Raw genomic sequence first — 15,102 nt, 5'->3', positions numbered from 1 at the left:
TGTGTGTGTGTGTGTGTGTGTGTGTGTGCCTCTCTCTGCTCCGGGATCGGGAGGCGCCGCTCGCCGGCTGCCCACGTGGGGCCCCCTCCATCCCTCGGTCGGTCAGTCCAGAGGGAGCCAGGGAGGCCCAGCCAGCCGCAGGCTCAGCCCGGAGAGGAGCGGGAGCCGTGGCTGAGTGTGTGCCGTGGGAGCCCTCCCAGCGCGGGTGTGCGGGAGAATGCGGGGTCCAGGAGGCTGCGGCTGGGGCGTCTTCGGGAGCCCCTGGGCTCGGCTGCCGGGCGCCGGGCTGCCGCTGATGCCGCTGCTACAGCTCAGCCTGCTGGCGCTGCTGGTACTGCTGGGGGGCTCGGCGCGGGCGGCGCGGGGCCACGAACGCGGCCAGGGGCCCCCGCAGCCCTTCGAGCTGCTCTCCAACCGCGCCGTCGAGGCGTCCTCGGCAGGGGACTTTGAGGCCGCCGTGCGCTACCTGGAGCAGGCGCTGAGCAGCCGCCGCAGGCTGCGCTGCCGCCTCGAGTGCGGGGCCCGGGCGCCCCTGGGGACCGCGCGCGGCGGCGGCGGCCCGGCCTGGGAACTGCGCTTCTTGCGCGCCCTGCTGGAGCGGGCTCGCTGCGCGCACCGCTGCGAGCGGGAGGACGAGGGCAGTCGGCCCGTGGAGCGCCACGCTACCGCCGCCGCACGAGTCCTGAGCCGCAGCGCAGAGGACGTGCGCCTCGCCTTCCAGAAGAGGATGCCCTACAGCTACCTGCAGCAGGCCTACAGTCAGGTACCCACCGGGACGGCGCGCTCGCTCCCTTTCTCCTTTCCATGTCCCTCTCTCCTCTCCATCTCCCTCTCTCCTCTCCATCTCCCTCTCTCCTCTCCATCTCCCTCTCTCCTCTCCATCTCCCTCTCTCCTCTCCATCTCCCTTTCTCCTTTCCATCTTCCTTTCTCCTTTCCATGTCCCTTTCTCCTTTCCATCTCCCTTTCTCCTTTCCATCTCCCTTTCTCGTTCCTTTCACTTTATCTGGGGGGCGCCTCCCTCCTTCCGTCCTGATGTTCCTACTTTTCCCCATGCCCCTCAATTCTTTTTGGGGATCCCCTCCCGGCTTCCTTCCTACACCTTCCCCGAGACCTTCGACACGAGGTCCTCATCACGGTGCCTTTTTAGAGAACCGCTCAGAAACAAATTGTCACCAATTCTTTCCTGCGCTAGGAAAGATTCGAGGGGACGACCCCCTTGAAGAGGTGTATTTGAATGGGGTGGTGACTGAAGGGACATCAGAATTAAGGAATTTTCCTTCTTTGTGTTTGACCCGTTTTAAGAGAGTCCTTCGAACATTCTCATCTCTTTCCCTAGCAAATGAGAGAAAAATGAAAGGCAGCGCTGACTTGGATCTTTTAGGTGCAGAGCTGAGCTCTCTGTTGTTTGTTTTTTTTTTTTAATGGGACCTGACAGAAGCTGCCTAGAGCTTACAGCCACATCGCCGTAGTATTTGTTCCCTAATTCCTGAACGTCCACCAATTTGCAGACCTGGGGAGCCGCACTAAACTGAGTTTGATCAGAGCTCTTGGTGGTTGTTAGAAATCGAGGTTCCGCTCGATTAGAGGCTGAGGCACGGGATTCCCTTGCTCTTCTCCTCCCTCTCCTTTCCCATGTTGCTAAGGGAAACTTTTCTCATAGAGCAGCTGCTCTGTGGCGCAGGGGCAACGCCGAGGCCGTCAGCTGCGCAGTTATTCTCCAGCTGCTGGAGTCGTGGGCTGCTAAATCCACTTCAGATGCTTGCATCCTTCACTGTTTCACCCCTCAAATGTGAACTCTAGAAAGTGAGTGCCCCTCTGGAGCTGCCGCCCCTACTGAGTATTTAGAGCTATCTTGGTGGAGGTTAGGAAAAGGATGAGTTCGTTTTTGAAATGATTAAATGAAAGCTCAGGCACGGCTCAGGTAGAAAGATTCATTCATTTCATCCTTAACGTATCCAAGATAGTGACTGCACAGGGTTAGGCAGGAATAAGCCAGTGCCAGACAAGTGCGGGGGTGGGAGACACCTGGAACATAACTAGGACTTCTCTGAGTCAGGCTTTCTTCTAAGTTGAATCTATGACGTGATTGTCTGAGGGAAACCTTAAGTGGAAATAATCTGCTTTCTTTTAAATGGAAGCTTGATTTTGTGGGGATCCTGGGGAAAACAGTTTACGCCAAAGACTGTGAGTACCTGACGACTGAAAGGCTTCCTGAGTCCTCTCAAAATCGCTGCTCAGCGGAGGGTGGGGCTCGGGTCCCAGAGAAATCCCGAGGTAGGCGAGCTGCCCTCCTGCTGACTAGTCAGTAATACTTTCCAGATACATTTTTAGTTCTTGGGTCCAGAGAAGTAAAACATATTAGTGCTGAATCTCAAAAAAAATAAATAAATAAATAACTGGGAGGATTTGTCCTAAATGTGTTTTCTTTTGGTTCTATAAATAAGCTGCTTAAGGCTCTGGAGGTCAGCTGGCCCCCCGGGGGGGGGAGGGGAGCAGGCTTTCACCTCTGCTTTCCGTCGCTCTCTCTTTCATGCAACTTAAGAATGGGAAGGTAAAGCCAGATGTAAGTCGCTGACTCTTATTCATGGGGGCTGGGAAGAGGAAGGGAGGGAAGCCACAAGGGCGATAGAGTTTTTCTGGAAGATCTGTCCTATTTTAGCATTAGAGTAAGAGACGGTATGGTATAAGGAACAGAAGGGCCAGTCTTGGCGTCAGCAAGCCCTGCTTCTAACACACACTGGCTCTGACCCGAGACCCCTATTCTCTCCGTGCCCCCAAGCAATTCTTTACGATTGTAAATGTCTGAACAGTCACTCAATCTGCATTGATAGAAGGAGCTTCCAAACAGGGGTTCCTATATACTAATGAAATCATAAATTCGGAACAAACAAACAAAAAGGAGGCAATGAGTTAAATATGGTTATGCACCCCATCAGTCACCTATGTGGGAGGACTCCTTTAGGTGTGGTCTGGTGAGTCAATTCAGTTTTAAGAAGCTCTTTCATGAAAATTGTGGATTTATGTACTTGTTGAAACAGCCAGTGTCTGTATGGAAAGCTCACCACTTCAATTTCTGTTTTTTGAAGCTACTAATTTGAACAGGAGTTTCTGGATGAAATGGGGTGGGGATGCCAATAATATCTTAGGATCCATTTCAGATGAACTGTCTTCTCTGTCCTCGAAGTCTTCTACTCTTGGTATCTTTGTCTTACTTCTTGTGGCTTTCACCAGCATGTTACTTTTTGAGGAAAAATAAATACCTGGTCCAGTAGCCTCCCTGTCAGTGGCTTCCCTTGGCTGAAAGTGACTTTTTCCTTGTTGCTGGAACATAAGGTGGGCCTTGTTTCAATATCCACAGTGATGGGAGAGTCCTTTCAATGCCTGAAATCATCCTATCCTCAGGAGACCAGAACAGGCTTATCTGAGGTCAGATTAATGTCAGTCTGAGCTTTGGTTCTAGGATGGGAAAACCTGGCTACTTTATTAATAATTTTTGTACTATCCAGGAAAAAGCCTGAAGTGTATCTGGAAAAACAACAACAACTTTTTCCTCCCTCCAAGTGTCTGTATTTTTACATTCGGGTTGAAATAAGAGAGACAGAGGCACAGTTTCAATAGTTTTCCCAATTTTTTGTCTTGGTGTTGGTTTCAGTCTGAACTCAGAACCTTTCATTTTGGTCTTGATAATTTGGATGTCAAAATGAAACATTTAAAAAAATGAAATATTTGAAAAAGTTAATTAAATTTGTAGTGTGAGTACATGATACCTGGCCCTAGGTAAGTTCTCTAGATCCATGAGCCTGTTTTAGAAGCAACTGGGCCTGGAATAAGGAAAACCTAAGTTCAAATACCACCTCAGACATTTACTAACTATATGATCCTGGGTAGGTCACTTCAGATCTGTTTGCCTTGGTTTCCTCAACTGTATGAGGATAGAAATAACATTGTGTGGATCAAAAGGGGTAATATTTGTAAAAGCACAAACATAGTGCCTGCCACATAATAGTCTAGTTATAGATGTTATATAAATACAAATACTTACTCCTACCTCCCTTTCCTCCCCTCCCTTCCTGTTGGCACCTGTGAGTCTGGGAAAGGATTTGGAGAATAGTCAAAAAATCTGAGAGAGAGAGACAGAGAGAGAGAGAGAGACAGAGAGAGAGAGACAGAGAGAGAGAGACAGAGAGAGAGAGACAGAGAGAGAGAGAGAGACAGAGAGAGAGAGAGAGACAGAGAGACAGAGAGAGAGAGAGACAGAGAGAGAGAGAGAGAGAGAGACAGAGACAGAGAGAGAGACAGAGACAGAGAGAGAGACAGAGAGAGAGAGAGACAGAGAGAGAGACAGAGAGAAAGAGAGAGAGAGAGAGAGACAGAGAGAGAGAGAGAATCAGGATGAGAGTTGAGCAGAACTTTTCCTCCTCTTCTTCCTCCTTCTTTTCTTCCACCTCCTTTTTCTTCCACCTCCTTTTTCTTCCTTTTCCTTCCCCCTTTTTGCCGCCCCTCCCCTCCACATGTTTCTGCCAAGGACAATGCAAACAGAGTATTCAGGAAAGCATTCTATGTAGACAAGGTCTGCTGCCCTTCACTCATCAGCCACCAGAACATTATTTTGATGTTCCCCTAAAATAGTCTCATGAGTGCCCTAGCTAGGGCCTGAGCCTGAGCATATCTACTTAGCCAAGTAGTCAACAAGCCTTTTGATGTGTGCTGGGGGATCTAAGAAAGGCTAAAGCCAGTCCCTGCTCTCAAGGAGCTCACAGTCCAGTAGAGGATACAACATGCAAACCATACTGTATAAACAAGCTGGAGACGTGATAAATAAGAGATAATTTTGGAGGGAAGGTCCTAACAGAAGAGAGATCAGAAGAGGCTTCCTGCAGAAGGTGATGCTTTCTGCCAGCATTGTGGCTTACTGACGACTTGTGGGTGTATTTCTGAAGAGCTAACAGTTTTACAGTGACATGTAAATTAAAAATGATTTTGCTTTATGTTCTGGGTGTCCAAGACGAAAGTTGAGTGATGGTCACTGACCTGCAGACAAGGTGATACAAATGTGATGGCCCCTAGGGAAGGGTATGACTTAGAAGGAGTGATTCGTGAACTGGTGTGAATGCAAAGGGCCAGATATCTGTCCCCACATAACCAGGGAAGGCATCCAGAGAGTAAAGATGGATCTGGCCCTTCATGATAGCCATGAGGTATCAATCCAAAGATTAGATGAACACATAGGAAGGCAGTCCAGAACAGATGGGAAGGGCTAGGAAGTGGGAGTGGAAGGAGTGACTTACATTTTAATATTAATAAATGTATTAATATAGTGATTTAAAATCTGCAAAGAACTTGACATAGATTGGTTCACTTGGGCCTTGACCATATGAGGTAGGTACTAAGGAAGCACCATTTTACAGGTGAGGAATCATAAGTCTCAGAGAGGTAAGTTAACTTGCCTAGAATCTCACAGGTAGTGAGTGTCAGAGACAGCAACAGAATCTAGGTCTTCTTGACTCCTGATCCCAAGATCAATTTTATCTGTTAAGCAGCTCTGCTTCTCAAGTTGTAAGGGAAGAGAACGTGTGATCTCCCTCCCTCCCTTTTACGTTCCTTCCCTCTCTCCCCACCCCAGCTCAATTGATAGAGTCACAAATGATGAGGTCTTAATGTGGTAAAATGATGTTAACTACAAAATTGTGGCAATACCTTTAAAAGTTATGAACAAGGTGCTTGAGTGAATCAAAAGAGGCCCCAGAAATCTGTCTTGCTCCCACAAGGCACACACATAGAGAGGAAGCAACTTCAAGGGACAAGATCCCTGGCAGTAGAGAAAAGAGCTGCTTACAGAAAACAGCAGACCTTGGCAAACCACCTGCACAGGCTGCCCAGCAGCAAGGCTCCACACAATGGTGCTGGCATGAGTATTCCATAAGGAGAGAAAGGTCTCCAGACTCTGGAGTAGTTGGAGTTGCGCTTGTCACACGTGTAGCCTATGTGTGTGCCCCACCATCACTGAACTCTATGTTTGAGTCCATTATTCCCATGAATGTTGTATGTATTTGTGGAAGAGTAGACCTCATGTTTATGGAAGAAATGTTTTGTAGTGTTTTTTTTTTCTGTTTGTATGTAAATGTCATTGTTAGGAGCTAATTGACCCCTCCCCCCCACTTTTAATCTGAAACACATCAGTAGGGGCTCTTGGACCATAATATTAGTAATGCAGAATCACAGGGTAACTGCTAGTTGTTGTTATTGTTGTGGTTATCATTGTTATCATTATTCTAAAATCCAAAGTACCTGCTTCCTCCTGGGTACATGCAGGTTCAAGTTGGGGCAATACCACAGAGTGGGTGTTATGAAGGCATACATGTTTAAGGCATCTAGCCTATAACAAGTAATTCATCTAGACATCAAACTTCCAAGCAAAGACATAGTTCAATGTCACTCTTAATATGTATTATACTTTCATGTAAACATATGTTCATATATGTATAAATAATATGTACATGTATATACACACATGTGTGTTTCAACTATGAATGCACAGAACAGAATTATTCTCTTTTTTTTCCAAATGGTCCCTTCTACATCTATATTGAACCCTATTTTTAGATTACCCAGTAGCTCCAAGTTCATAAAACAAATTCAGAGATCCTGCAATAAACCAACAAAGGATTTTCCCAGGAGTAAGCTTTTGTTAAGAGCAAGATGGACTCTGAAGTCAAAATTGGAATTCAGCATGGAAAGATCCCTGCCTGACACGGCCAACACATCTCCTCCGTTGCTCAACCATTTCTTATCCTCCTGTGACAATCTTTCTCCTCCTGCTCAACCCCAACACAAAGCATGCAATAGTTCCCCAAAATGAACTGGCACCTAAAGGCAGCAGATGGCAGTAAAAGAGTCAAGAAAGAGGACATTCTGAGTCCTGCTTTGATGCTTGGCAACCATGTGGCCAAGGGAAAATTCTTAACATAATCTTTATGCCTCCCCCCCCCACTTGTGAAAAAGAAATAACAGTGACTTTTATTGTAAGGATCACATAAGAGATTTTCTGTCGAAGGCTTTGTGAAGCTAGGCACCTATAGAAGTGCCAGCCACCATTATCTCCTCTATTAGAACATAAAAGGGCATTTGTCTGTCCTGACCAGGTCATCTCCATGGTCAGGAATACCCATTGGCTCCCTATTGCCTCTGGAGTAAAATACAAATTAGGATAAAATAAAAACTCCTCAGTGTCCATGATATGACTCCCTCCTGACTGCTTTCAGTCAAACAGTAAACATTCATTAAACAATATCCTGAGCACTTGCTAACTTCCATGGGGATCCGGGGCCAATGGCATGAGAGCAAACCTTGACTGGGACTGGAGGACAGACATTTGCTCATGGAAAACTCTGAAAGGAATCTGTGAGAATTCGCTCAGAGGGAAGGAATCCCTCTTAAACCAAGAGACTCAGATGTCCTGAAAGATTCTTTTTTTTTATTTCTTCTGAATCTTTAAATGAAACCATTTCCAGATTTTTAATGAAATGCCTTTCCTGATATTTCTTCATCTGACTCCCCTTCATACCCTTTATATCTTGACCAAAGTGGCCTTGGTGACTGTTCTCTGTGCTTGATGTGCCCTGTCCCTCCTTGCAGCCACCCCCCCCATCTTGGTCCCATCCCCCATCTTGGTGCTACCCTCTGTCTTGGTTCCATCCCCCATCTTGCTGCCATCTCCCTCCTTGCTGCCATCCCCCATCTTGCTGCCATCTCCTTCCTTGGTGCCATTCCCCATCTTGGTGCCACCCCCTATCTTGGTGCCATCCCCCATCTTATCTGGGTGTCATCTCCCATATTGCTGCCATCTTCCTCCTTGGTGCCACCCCCCATTTTGGTGCCATCTCTCATGCCTGGGATGGATTTCCTCCGTACCTTTGCCCCTTAGAATTCCCAGTGTCCTTCAAAGGTCTGCTCAGGAGGGTCACATCCTACAAGGAACCTTTCCTTATTCTGTCCGTATTTGTTCTCTTTCTCTCCTAAATTCTCCTAGAGTTTACTCACCAGTATACATGTTATGTCCCCACCTCCTACCTTAAGCATAAGCTCCTTGAGGGCAGAGACAGTCTCAACTGCTTACTGACTTGAAGTGAATTGGATTCCTGATTCTCCTGTCCCTAGCCTGCTCTGTTTGGCTGTAGCCATTCACAAGGTAGGGGCTGGTTCCATCCAGTTGACAGAAGGAATGTTTATGCTCAGGTGTTGGGAGTATTCCTACAAAGTCAAAGAGCCTTGACTTGTTGGAGTTAATGGGTTTTGGTGCAATCCTCAGCAGCTCCCAGCTTTCGTCCTATTGAGCCGCCTTCTTTCTCAGTGTTGTGCACTTTGGGAATTTCTGATGCTGTGGTTTCCCATGTTTCTCTAACTGACATGCTCTGGGGTGCTCCCTGTCTACCTTGGGTCCCCCATGGGTCCTGAGAGCCCTATGAGAAGGGCTTTCTCTCTCTTGCATTGATACCATCTTTCCAGGGCAACTGTCACAGAACGTTCCCTTTCTCTTCTTCCCAGCTCCTGAATAGGAAAGGAGGGCTGCTGGCTTGTGTCCTTTCCAGCACTTTATCCTTCATGCTTCCTCCTTCCAGGTGATCCTTTTTTTCTTCTAAGGGATTGAGGTTAAGCCACTGCCTGGGCTCTCTGCCCTTGACCCTCCTCGACTTTCACAATGACAGACCACAGTTCTCCAGTTGTCTTGTCCACAATCTACTCTGTTGTTGGACCCCTCAGTGAGGGACTGCACTTCTGCTTTTGAGGAGAACTGATCTCAGGACACTGTCTTCCTCTTTCTCTGAAATGTGGTCAATTTCACTTTCTAGGAGTAATGGATCTGAGAAGAAATTGATATCTGGGTGTGAAACTCTGTTAGGTTCATGTGGTCAGTACAGAAAGAAGCTTTGAATTAAATTACCCCTCAACTTCTACAGGAAATCAAGAAATATAATATGAGGTTTTTTAAATCTCCTATGGCCTCCCAGTAAGGCATTAGGTTAATTAAGTTGTGAAGTCAGGGTCCCCTCCACCCCAATTCCTTTAATTTAATATCCTGGAACAGTTATTGTGAGTGAGTTATGTTTGTTGCTGTTTCTGGAGGAGGTCAGGCTTCCTTTCTCTTGTTTGAGTCTTTCTGATGAAAGTCACTCCTTTTCTCCTCTACATTTCCCCACTTATCTGGGTTGTTGTGTGAATATTTGGTCTGGAGAGGGTCAGCTATTACTAACTGTACTTATACTATGATGTGTTACGGGTCACAGGTTACAGAGGTAACCTGTGGTTACAGAGGTAGGGGGACTTTGGAGATGATTTTATCCAGTCCTGTCACTTTTATTGATGAGGAAACAGGAAGGGAGAGAGACCAAGAGGCTTGCCCAAGGGCTCAGAGATCATGGAGATGCCTCAGTTTTGCCTTGATGTGAGCAGTAGAAGAAGGGAATGATCAATCCCCTATGCATGATTTTTACATTTCACCTTTAAAGTAGGAAAAAAAATAATAACTCTGTATGAGCAATCTGCAGCTTAAGGAAACAAAACCGACCTGTAATATTCATTCATTTATTCAGAGATACGCCTCGCAGAGTTGTATGGACATATCAGCAAAATAGAATTGAAATGAGAGTTAAGTTGTATCAGGATTACAGAATCTTCTCGTTGGATTCTCCCATCTCTGTGCCCTCTGCCTGGCATATGTTTCCTCCTAACCTCTGCATTTTAGGATTCTTAATTTACTCTAAGACTCAGCTCATACCTCTTTGGATTTCTTATTCAAAAATTCAAGACACCTGTCTGTAAATCTGCCCCCTTCAGGCATTTTTAAGATGTTACTACTTCCATCTTACAGAGGAAATAGCTGGGAACCAGAGAGGCTTAGTGATTTAACCTAAGTCACACAGCTAGTTCCTGTCATATAGAGAACCAGAATCCAGGACTCATGCTTCCTAGTTCATGTCTTGGCTTGCAGTACATGAATTGCTCTTCTAGTGACATTCAGGTAGAACTATGGAGAAGCTTGTTTACATATAATATCAGGGAAAAAACATTCTTAACCATAAAGTCATTCAAAAGTGTCTTTGACTGTTGGGAGGAGGTAGTGAGTTCCTATTTTAGGAGGTATTCAAGAGAATGGCCTCAGGACAGAATAAAGGATGTCTGGGGTAAAGTATTTCTGTAACTTGCTTCTGAGATCTCTTCCACTTCTATGATTCTATGAATGTCCTACAAACCTCTGATGGGTGAGCGCTGACCAGATTTTTTTCAGGTATTATTGGGACCTTCTGAACTCTCTAGTTTGGGTCATTGTCTTTCCCTGAGGTTTGTTCATATCTGAAGATAAATGACTAAATGCTCACCTCTTGAAAAACTGCCTCAATATATTAAGCATTTTAAGGCAACAGACATCTGTTAAGCACTCACTGTGTTCCAAACACTGTGCTAAATGCTGGGAATACAAAATACTAGCAAAAAAAAGACAGGTCCTGCTCTCAAGGAGTTGATATTCTAACAGGAGAAGAGAGCACATTAAAGGGAGCTGAAAAGTGGGGAGTGTTGAGAGTAGAGGATTGGAAGGGACCAGAACAGAACAGGGAGAAGCAGGAACCACGGCAGCTTGGTCCCATTCCCATCCCCAAAATGGCACGGAAGGCCCCCCAATGGGACAAGGGGCCAGCATGACAGAAGGATGTTCCAAGGTGAGCCAGCCCCAGGGGTGAGGGAGGGTCTAGGGTAAGAAAGCTGCTGAACTGTGGAGGAAATGTCTTCAAGAGGCAGAAACACAGCTGAGAACAAACTGAGTTTCAATATATATTCAGTTCCAGAGATCTTGCTGGAATGTCTGCTGCCTATGAGACATGGCCTTTCTACCTTCCAGGTGCCTCTAATCTAGGAGACAGAGGATGTGACCCAAAGATCAACAGTCCAAGCTAGAAGGTGCTAAGTGCCTAGAGAGGACACAAAGTGTGTCAAGAAGAGTTCAGATTATTTCTAGGTAGAATGATTCCAGGAGGCTTTGAGGGGAGGGAGGTTGTGACCTGACTTTTTACAGATGAAGAAAGATTTTGACTGGCAGGGATGAAGTAGGGAATGCAATGTCATGTATGTTGAACAAGGTAGAGAACATGAATCTGGGAAAAGTAATGAGCATCGTAGAGGAATTTCATGAGATACAAACTAATACTTACTACATAAATAATAGGTCTGGAAGACCTGAGTTAAAATTCAGTTTCAGACACTTACTGGCTTTCTGACCCTGGGCATTTCACTTCACCTCTGTTTGCCTCAGTTTCCTCAGCTATAAAATGGGGATAATAATAGCACCTACATCTTGGAGTTGTTGTGAGGATCAGATAATTGTAAGTGCTTAGCACACAGTGCCTGGCGCATAGTAAGTGCCTAATAAATGCTTGTTTTCCTCTTCTTTCTTTCATATGTTATGAGCTGTAAATGACCATGTAATGTAGGTGATACTTTTCCCATTTCATTAATGAAGAAATTAAGGTCTAGAGAGTTTAATTGATTTGCCCATGGTCATGATACTAGGAAGATTCAGTGGGGGGATGGGAGCCTAGGTCTTCTTGACTGCAACATTAGCACTCTATCCACTTTCAAGTAAGTCTGGCTTTGAAGCCAGAGTGCAAAGGTCTTTAAAGTCAGGCTAAAGATTTAGACTTTATTTAGTCGGTAACAGGGAGATATCCAAAGTTTGAGTAGAGGAGTGACCCAAGGATAGCCGTGTATTAGAAAGAATGATTTGTCAGTGCTATTTAGCTTAGAATGAAAAAGGCAAAAGCCCAGATGATGAGCAAGTGTGGACGTGGTGCTTTCTAGAGGCCTCATGAAGTATGCACTGAAGTCATCCTCATGGTCCCAAGGGGCTCATGGGACTATTGACTGGACCCTCCCCTCTTATGGGAGGAGATCATCTGTTGGCCTTTCTGGGTCTCCAGTCCTTCCCACCTCTCCCAACTCTGGATGGGGGCTGGAGACTCAGGGATAACCTTCTATTCTCAGATTAGCCAGGTGTTTTCACACAGCCCATCACAAATATACCCCTGGGACCCTGGGTCAGACACCTAGTCCTTTCTGTTCTGCCTGTCTCGGGTCCTTTCCCTGAAAGTTGAGGCTTCTGCCTCTGTCCTGATTCCTATCTGTGCAGGTTTCTGCCTCTCTCATGCATCTCGGTCCTGCCATCTCCCTTCTGGGCGTGTCTTTCTGCCTGGCTGAGGTTTATGTAAGTTGCTGCTCAATGTTTAAGCCAAGTTCCTCCTGGGAAGAAGTTATTTGCTTAAGTGGGTTTTCATTTTAAAGTGCAGTGATTTACATATTTACCTCTGAATTTAATTCCCTAGCAAGATCTGTAGAGAGTTCATTATTTGGACTGAATCCATTTACACTGCAATTTCCCCAGGACTGTCTAGAGTCATCAGGCTTGGGTACCATCTGCCAAGGTGGGCTTAAAGAAGCCAAATGATTCCAAGCTCTTGAGTCTTTTGGGCCAAGTGGAAAAGAAGCACATGGAGAGAGATTTGCTCTTATTTCTATGGGAAAATGCAGGAAGAGACATTCCAAAGAGAGAAGATTTTCAGTAACAGAGTCTAGTGAACCTGAGCTAGTCCAGTATATGCTGGAACTAAGTTGGTGCCAGGGGAAATAGAAAACACAGGAGAGAAGTGGTAGGGCTTATATGAGTGAGCATGGTGGAGGAAGGAGAGGGAGAAGCCCAAGGTGAGGGAAAATCTAGCCTGGGCAGCTGGGAGAATGGCAGCCTCTTGAAGAGACATCGGGATGTTAGGAAGGAGGGGCAGGTGTGGGGGGGTGAGAATAAATGCACTTTTGGACAAGTCAGACTCTTGAACCAATGAGCTTTCCATTGCCCTATACTGAATAGGTGGATAGTAGTTGGAATTGGTGGATAAATCCAGGTTTTTAGCTGTGAGTTTTGCTAAAAATAAAATAAACTTGCAAATGTTTGCAAAGAACACATGCCTGAACAAGACCTAAGGGCATTGACACAGTAAAAATAATCCAGAGGACTCCACAATCATATAGCATCCTGCCTTTCTAGTTTCATTCCCCATTACACTTCTTCATCTACTGAAATTTCCACTGAACGACTCTGCTCACTGTCCTCCAACTGCACAATCCATCTCCCTTTTCTGGGTCTTTGCCCAAGCTGTCCCTCATGCCTGGAATGTCCTCCCTCTTCATTTCCATCTTGAGGAATATTTGTCTTCTTTCAAATCTCTGTATAGATGCCACCTCCTATGAGAAACCTAGCCTGCTGAGAACAGCTATTAGTGAGCTAACTGTCCCTTCTCAAACTGCCTTGTGTTTGCTTATCTCTATACTTATCATGTAGAGATTATTGTACATTTATTGTATGTTGTACCTAGGCAGATGAGGTATGGGAGAAATTGTGCAAAGTCAGAAGTAGAGCTGGAAGAGGAGGGAAGGTGTAATCCTATGAGCCTGGGCGCTTCTTCAAAAAGTAGTTTTGGGGAAAAACTTGCCAGTCAGAGGAAGGGACCATAAGGACAGAGGAATATTCTGAGTCTAAGAGGCTCTGCCCAAGGACACATAGTGGCTGAGGTTAGATTTGAACCCAGGTTTTAGGTTTCAAATCCAGCTCTCTTTTCACTCTACAAGTTTTGAACAGAATTTAACTGAATTTGGCTGTGCTGCAAACTCTACTTACTTATTATAGACATTCATAGTGACCAGGATTTGGTGTAATGAGTGAGAGCTTACTAGAGAACCTCAATGGGTATCCTCAAAATTCTTAATAAAATAAGAAGCAAGGTTGTCCGCTAAGACTAAGGTCAGTGGCTGCTGGAAGACTTGAAGATGTTTGGAACAAATACTCTAGGGATTTCACAGGGAATTGGTAATAATTGTTGAGTGAATGGGATGCCATCCATTGGTGAGGATTCAGTAGAGGTTTATTGGTGTGTGAATATGTAATGGATCCAGTCAGTTCCCTTGAGATGAGAAACAAGTGATGGGTGTTATGAGTAATTGGGATCCAATATCAGGAGCTGCCTCTGAACATTACTTAGAAATGATTATCACATTCTGCATATATAAATAATCATTTGCTCAAGGAGCTAAAGCCAGATTTACATGTTTTCTTAATTAGCCTCATAGCAGTCTTTTAAACTGGATACATTGCCTCATTTGGCAGATCGTTGTAACTGAGTTGATTAAGGCTCAATGATTTACCCAAGGATTTCTATAAGGTTAAGTAATTACCAAATACAACACTCATATATCACTCACCCACTGCCTGAACAATGGATCTTCACCGAAGGGCCCTCAGGTAGAACAGGGATGAGATTGGTTCTTCTTGGCCATAGAGAGTAGGAAGGGAAAGTTCTAAAGAGGCTGATTTAGGCCTGATGTCAGGAAGAAAACCAACAAACAACTTTGTTCAAATGAGATTATTCAACAATGAAATGTTGATAACGCTAGCTAACATTTATATAACACCTACTACATGCCAAGCACATGTCACAGAAGTGGAATAGACTTTTTTGGGAACCCAGAGAATGTGAGCTCCCCATCTCTGGAAGTCAATTCTGGCTACATAGTCATTGAAAAGGCTTCCCCTAACCACATGGTTTGCAGACTGAAACCAGTTACGGAATGTTTCTACATACCCATGTCTCTCCAACCCAGTTTTACTGAGCATCATCATAGTTTTCTCAGAAGCAAGATATTATAATCCTCCTTGAGGGGAGGTATTATCAGAGGAAGCTCAATACATGTGCTAATCATAGATAGATAGATAGATAGATAGATAGATAGATAGATAGATAGACAGACAGACAGACAGACAGACAGATAGATAGATAGATAGATAGATCGGCATGTAACTTTGTAAGCTGTCCTGCTTTTCTGTGTTTCCTTCTGATTTTCCTTCTATACATTAAAAAAATGCTTTGATGACATTATTTTCTTTCTTTACTTATTTTTTGGTGTGTGTAGTCATTTACCTTTCCGCAATTCTGCATGCCCCCAAAAAAGAGTAAGAAGGGGAAAAGGAAAGGAAGAAAAGTGGAAGAGGAAAAATAAAAGAATAC

At 45.0% G+C, this 15,102-nt stretch overlaps 1 protein-coding gene across 1 annotated transcript in view; it reads left to right on the top strand.

The window, feature by feature from the left end:
* Positions 1 to 295: 295 nt before the first annotated feature.
* Positions 296 to 15,102, top strand: part of P3H2 (prolyl 3-hydroxylase 2) — a 154,083-nt gene continuing 139,276 nt past the window's right edge. The window contains exon 1 of the mRNA XM_027848768.1: positions 296 to 763. Coding sequence (XP_027704569.1) covers positions 296 to 763 — 468 coding nt within the window. The remainder of the gene's footprint in view (positions 764 to 15,102) is intronic.

Source organism: Vombatus ursinus, unplaced genomic scaffold, assembly GCF_900497805.2.
Source record: "Vombatus ursinus unplaced genomic scaffold, bare-nosed wombat genome assembly UNPS02006874.1, whole genome shotgun sequence".
Lineage (NCBI taxonomy): Eukaryota > Metazoa > Chordata > Mammalia > Diprotodontia > Vombatidae > Vombatus > Vombatus ursinus.
This window is presented reverse-complemented; position numbering and strand designations above follow the sequence as displayed.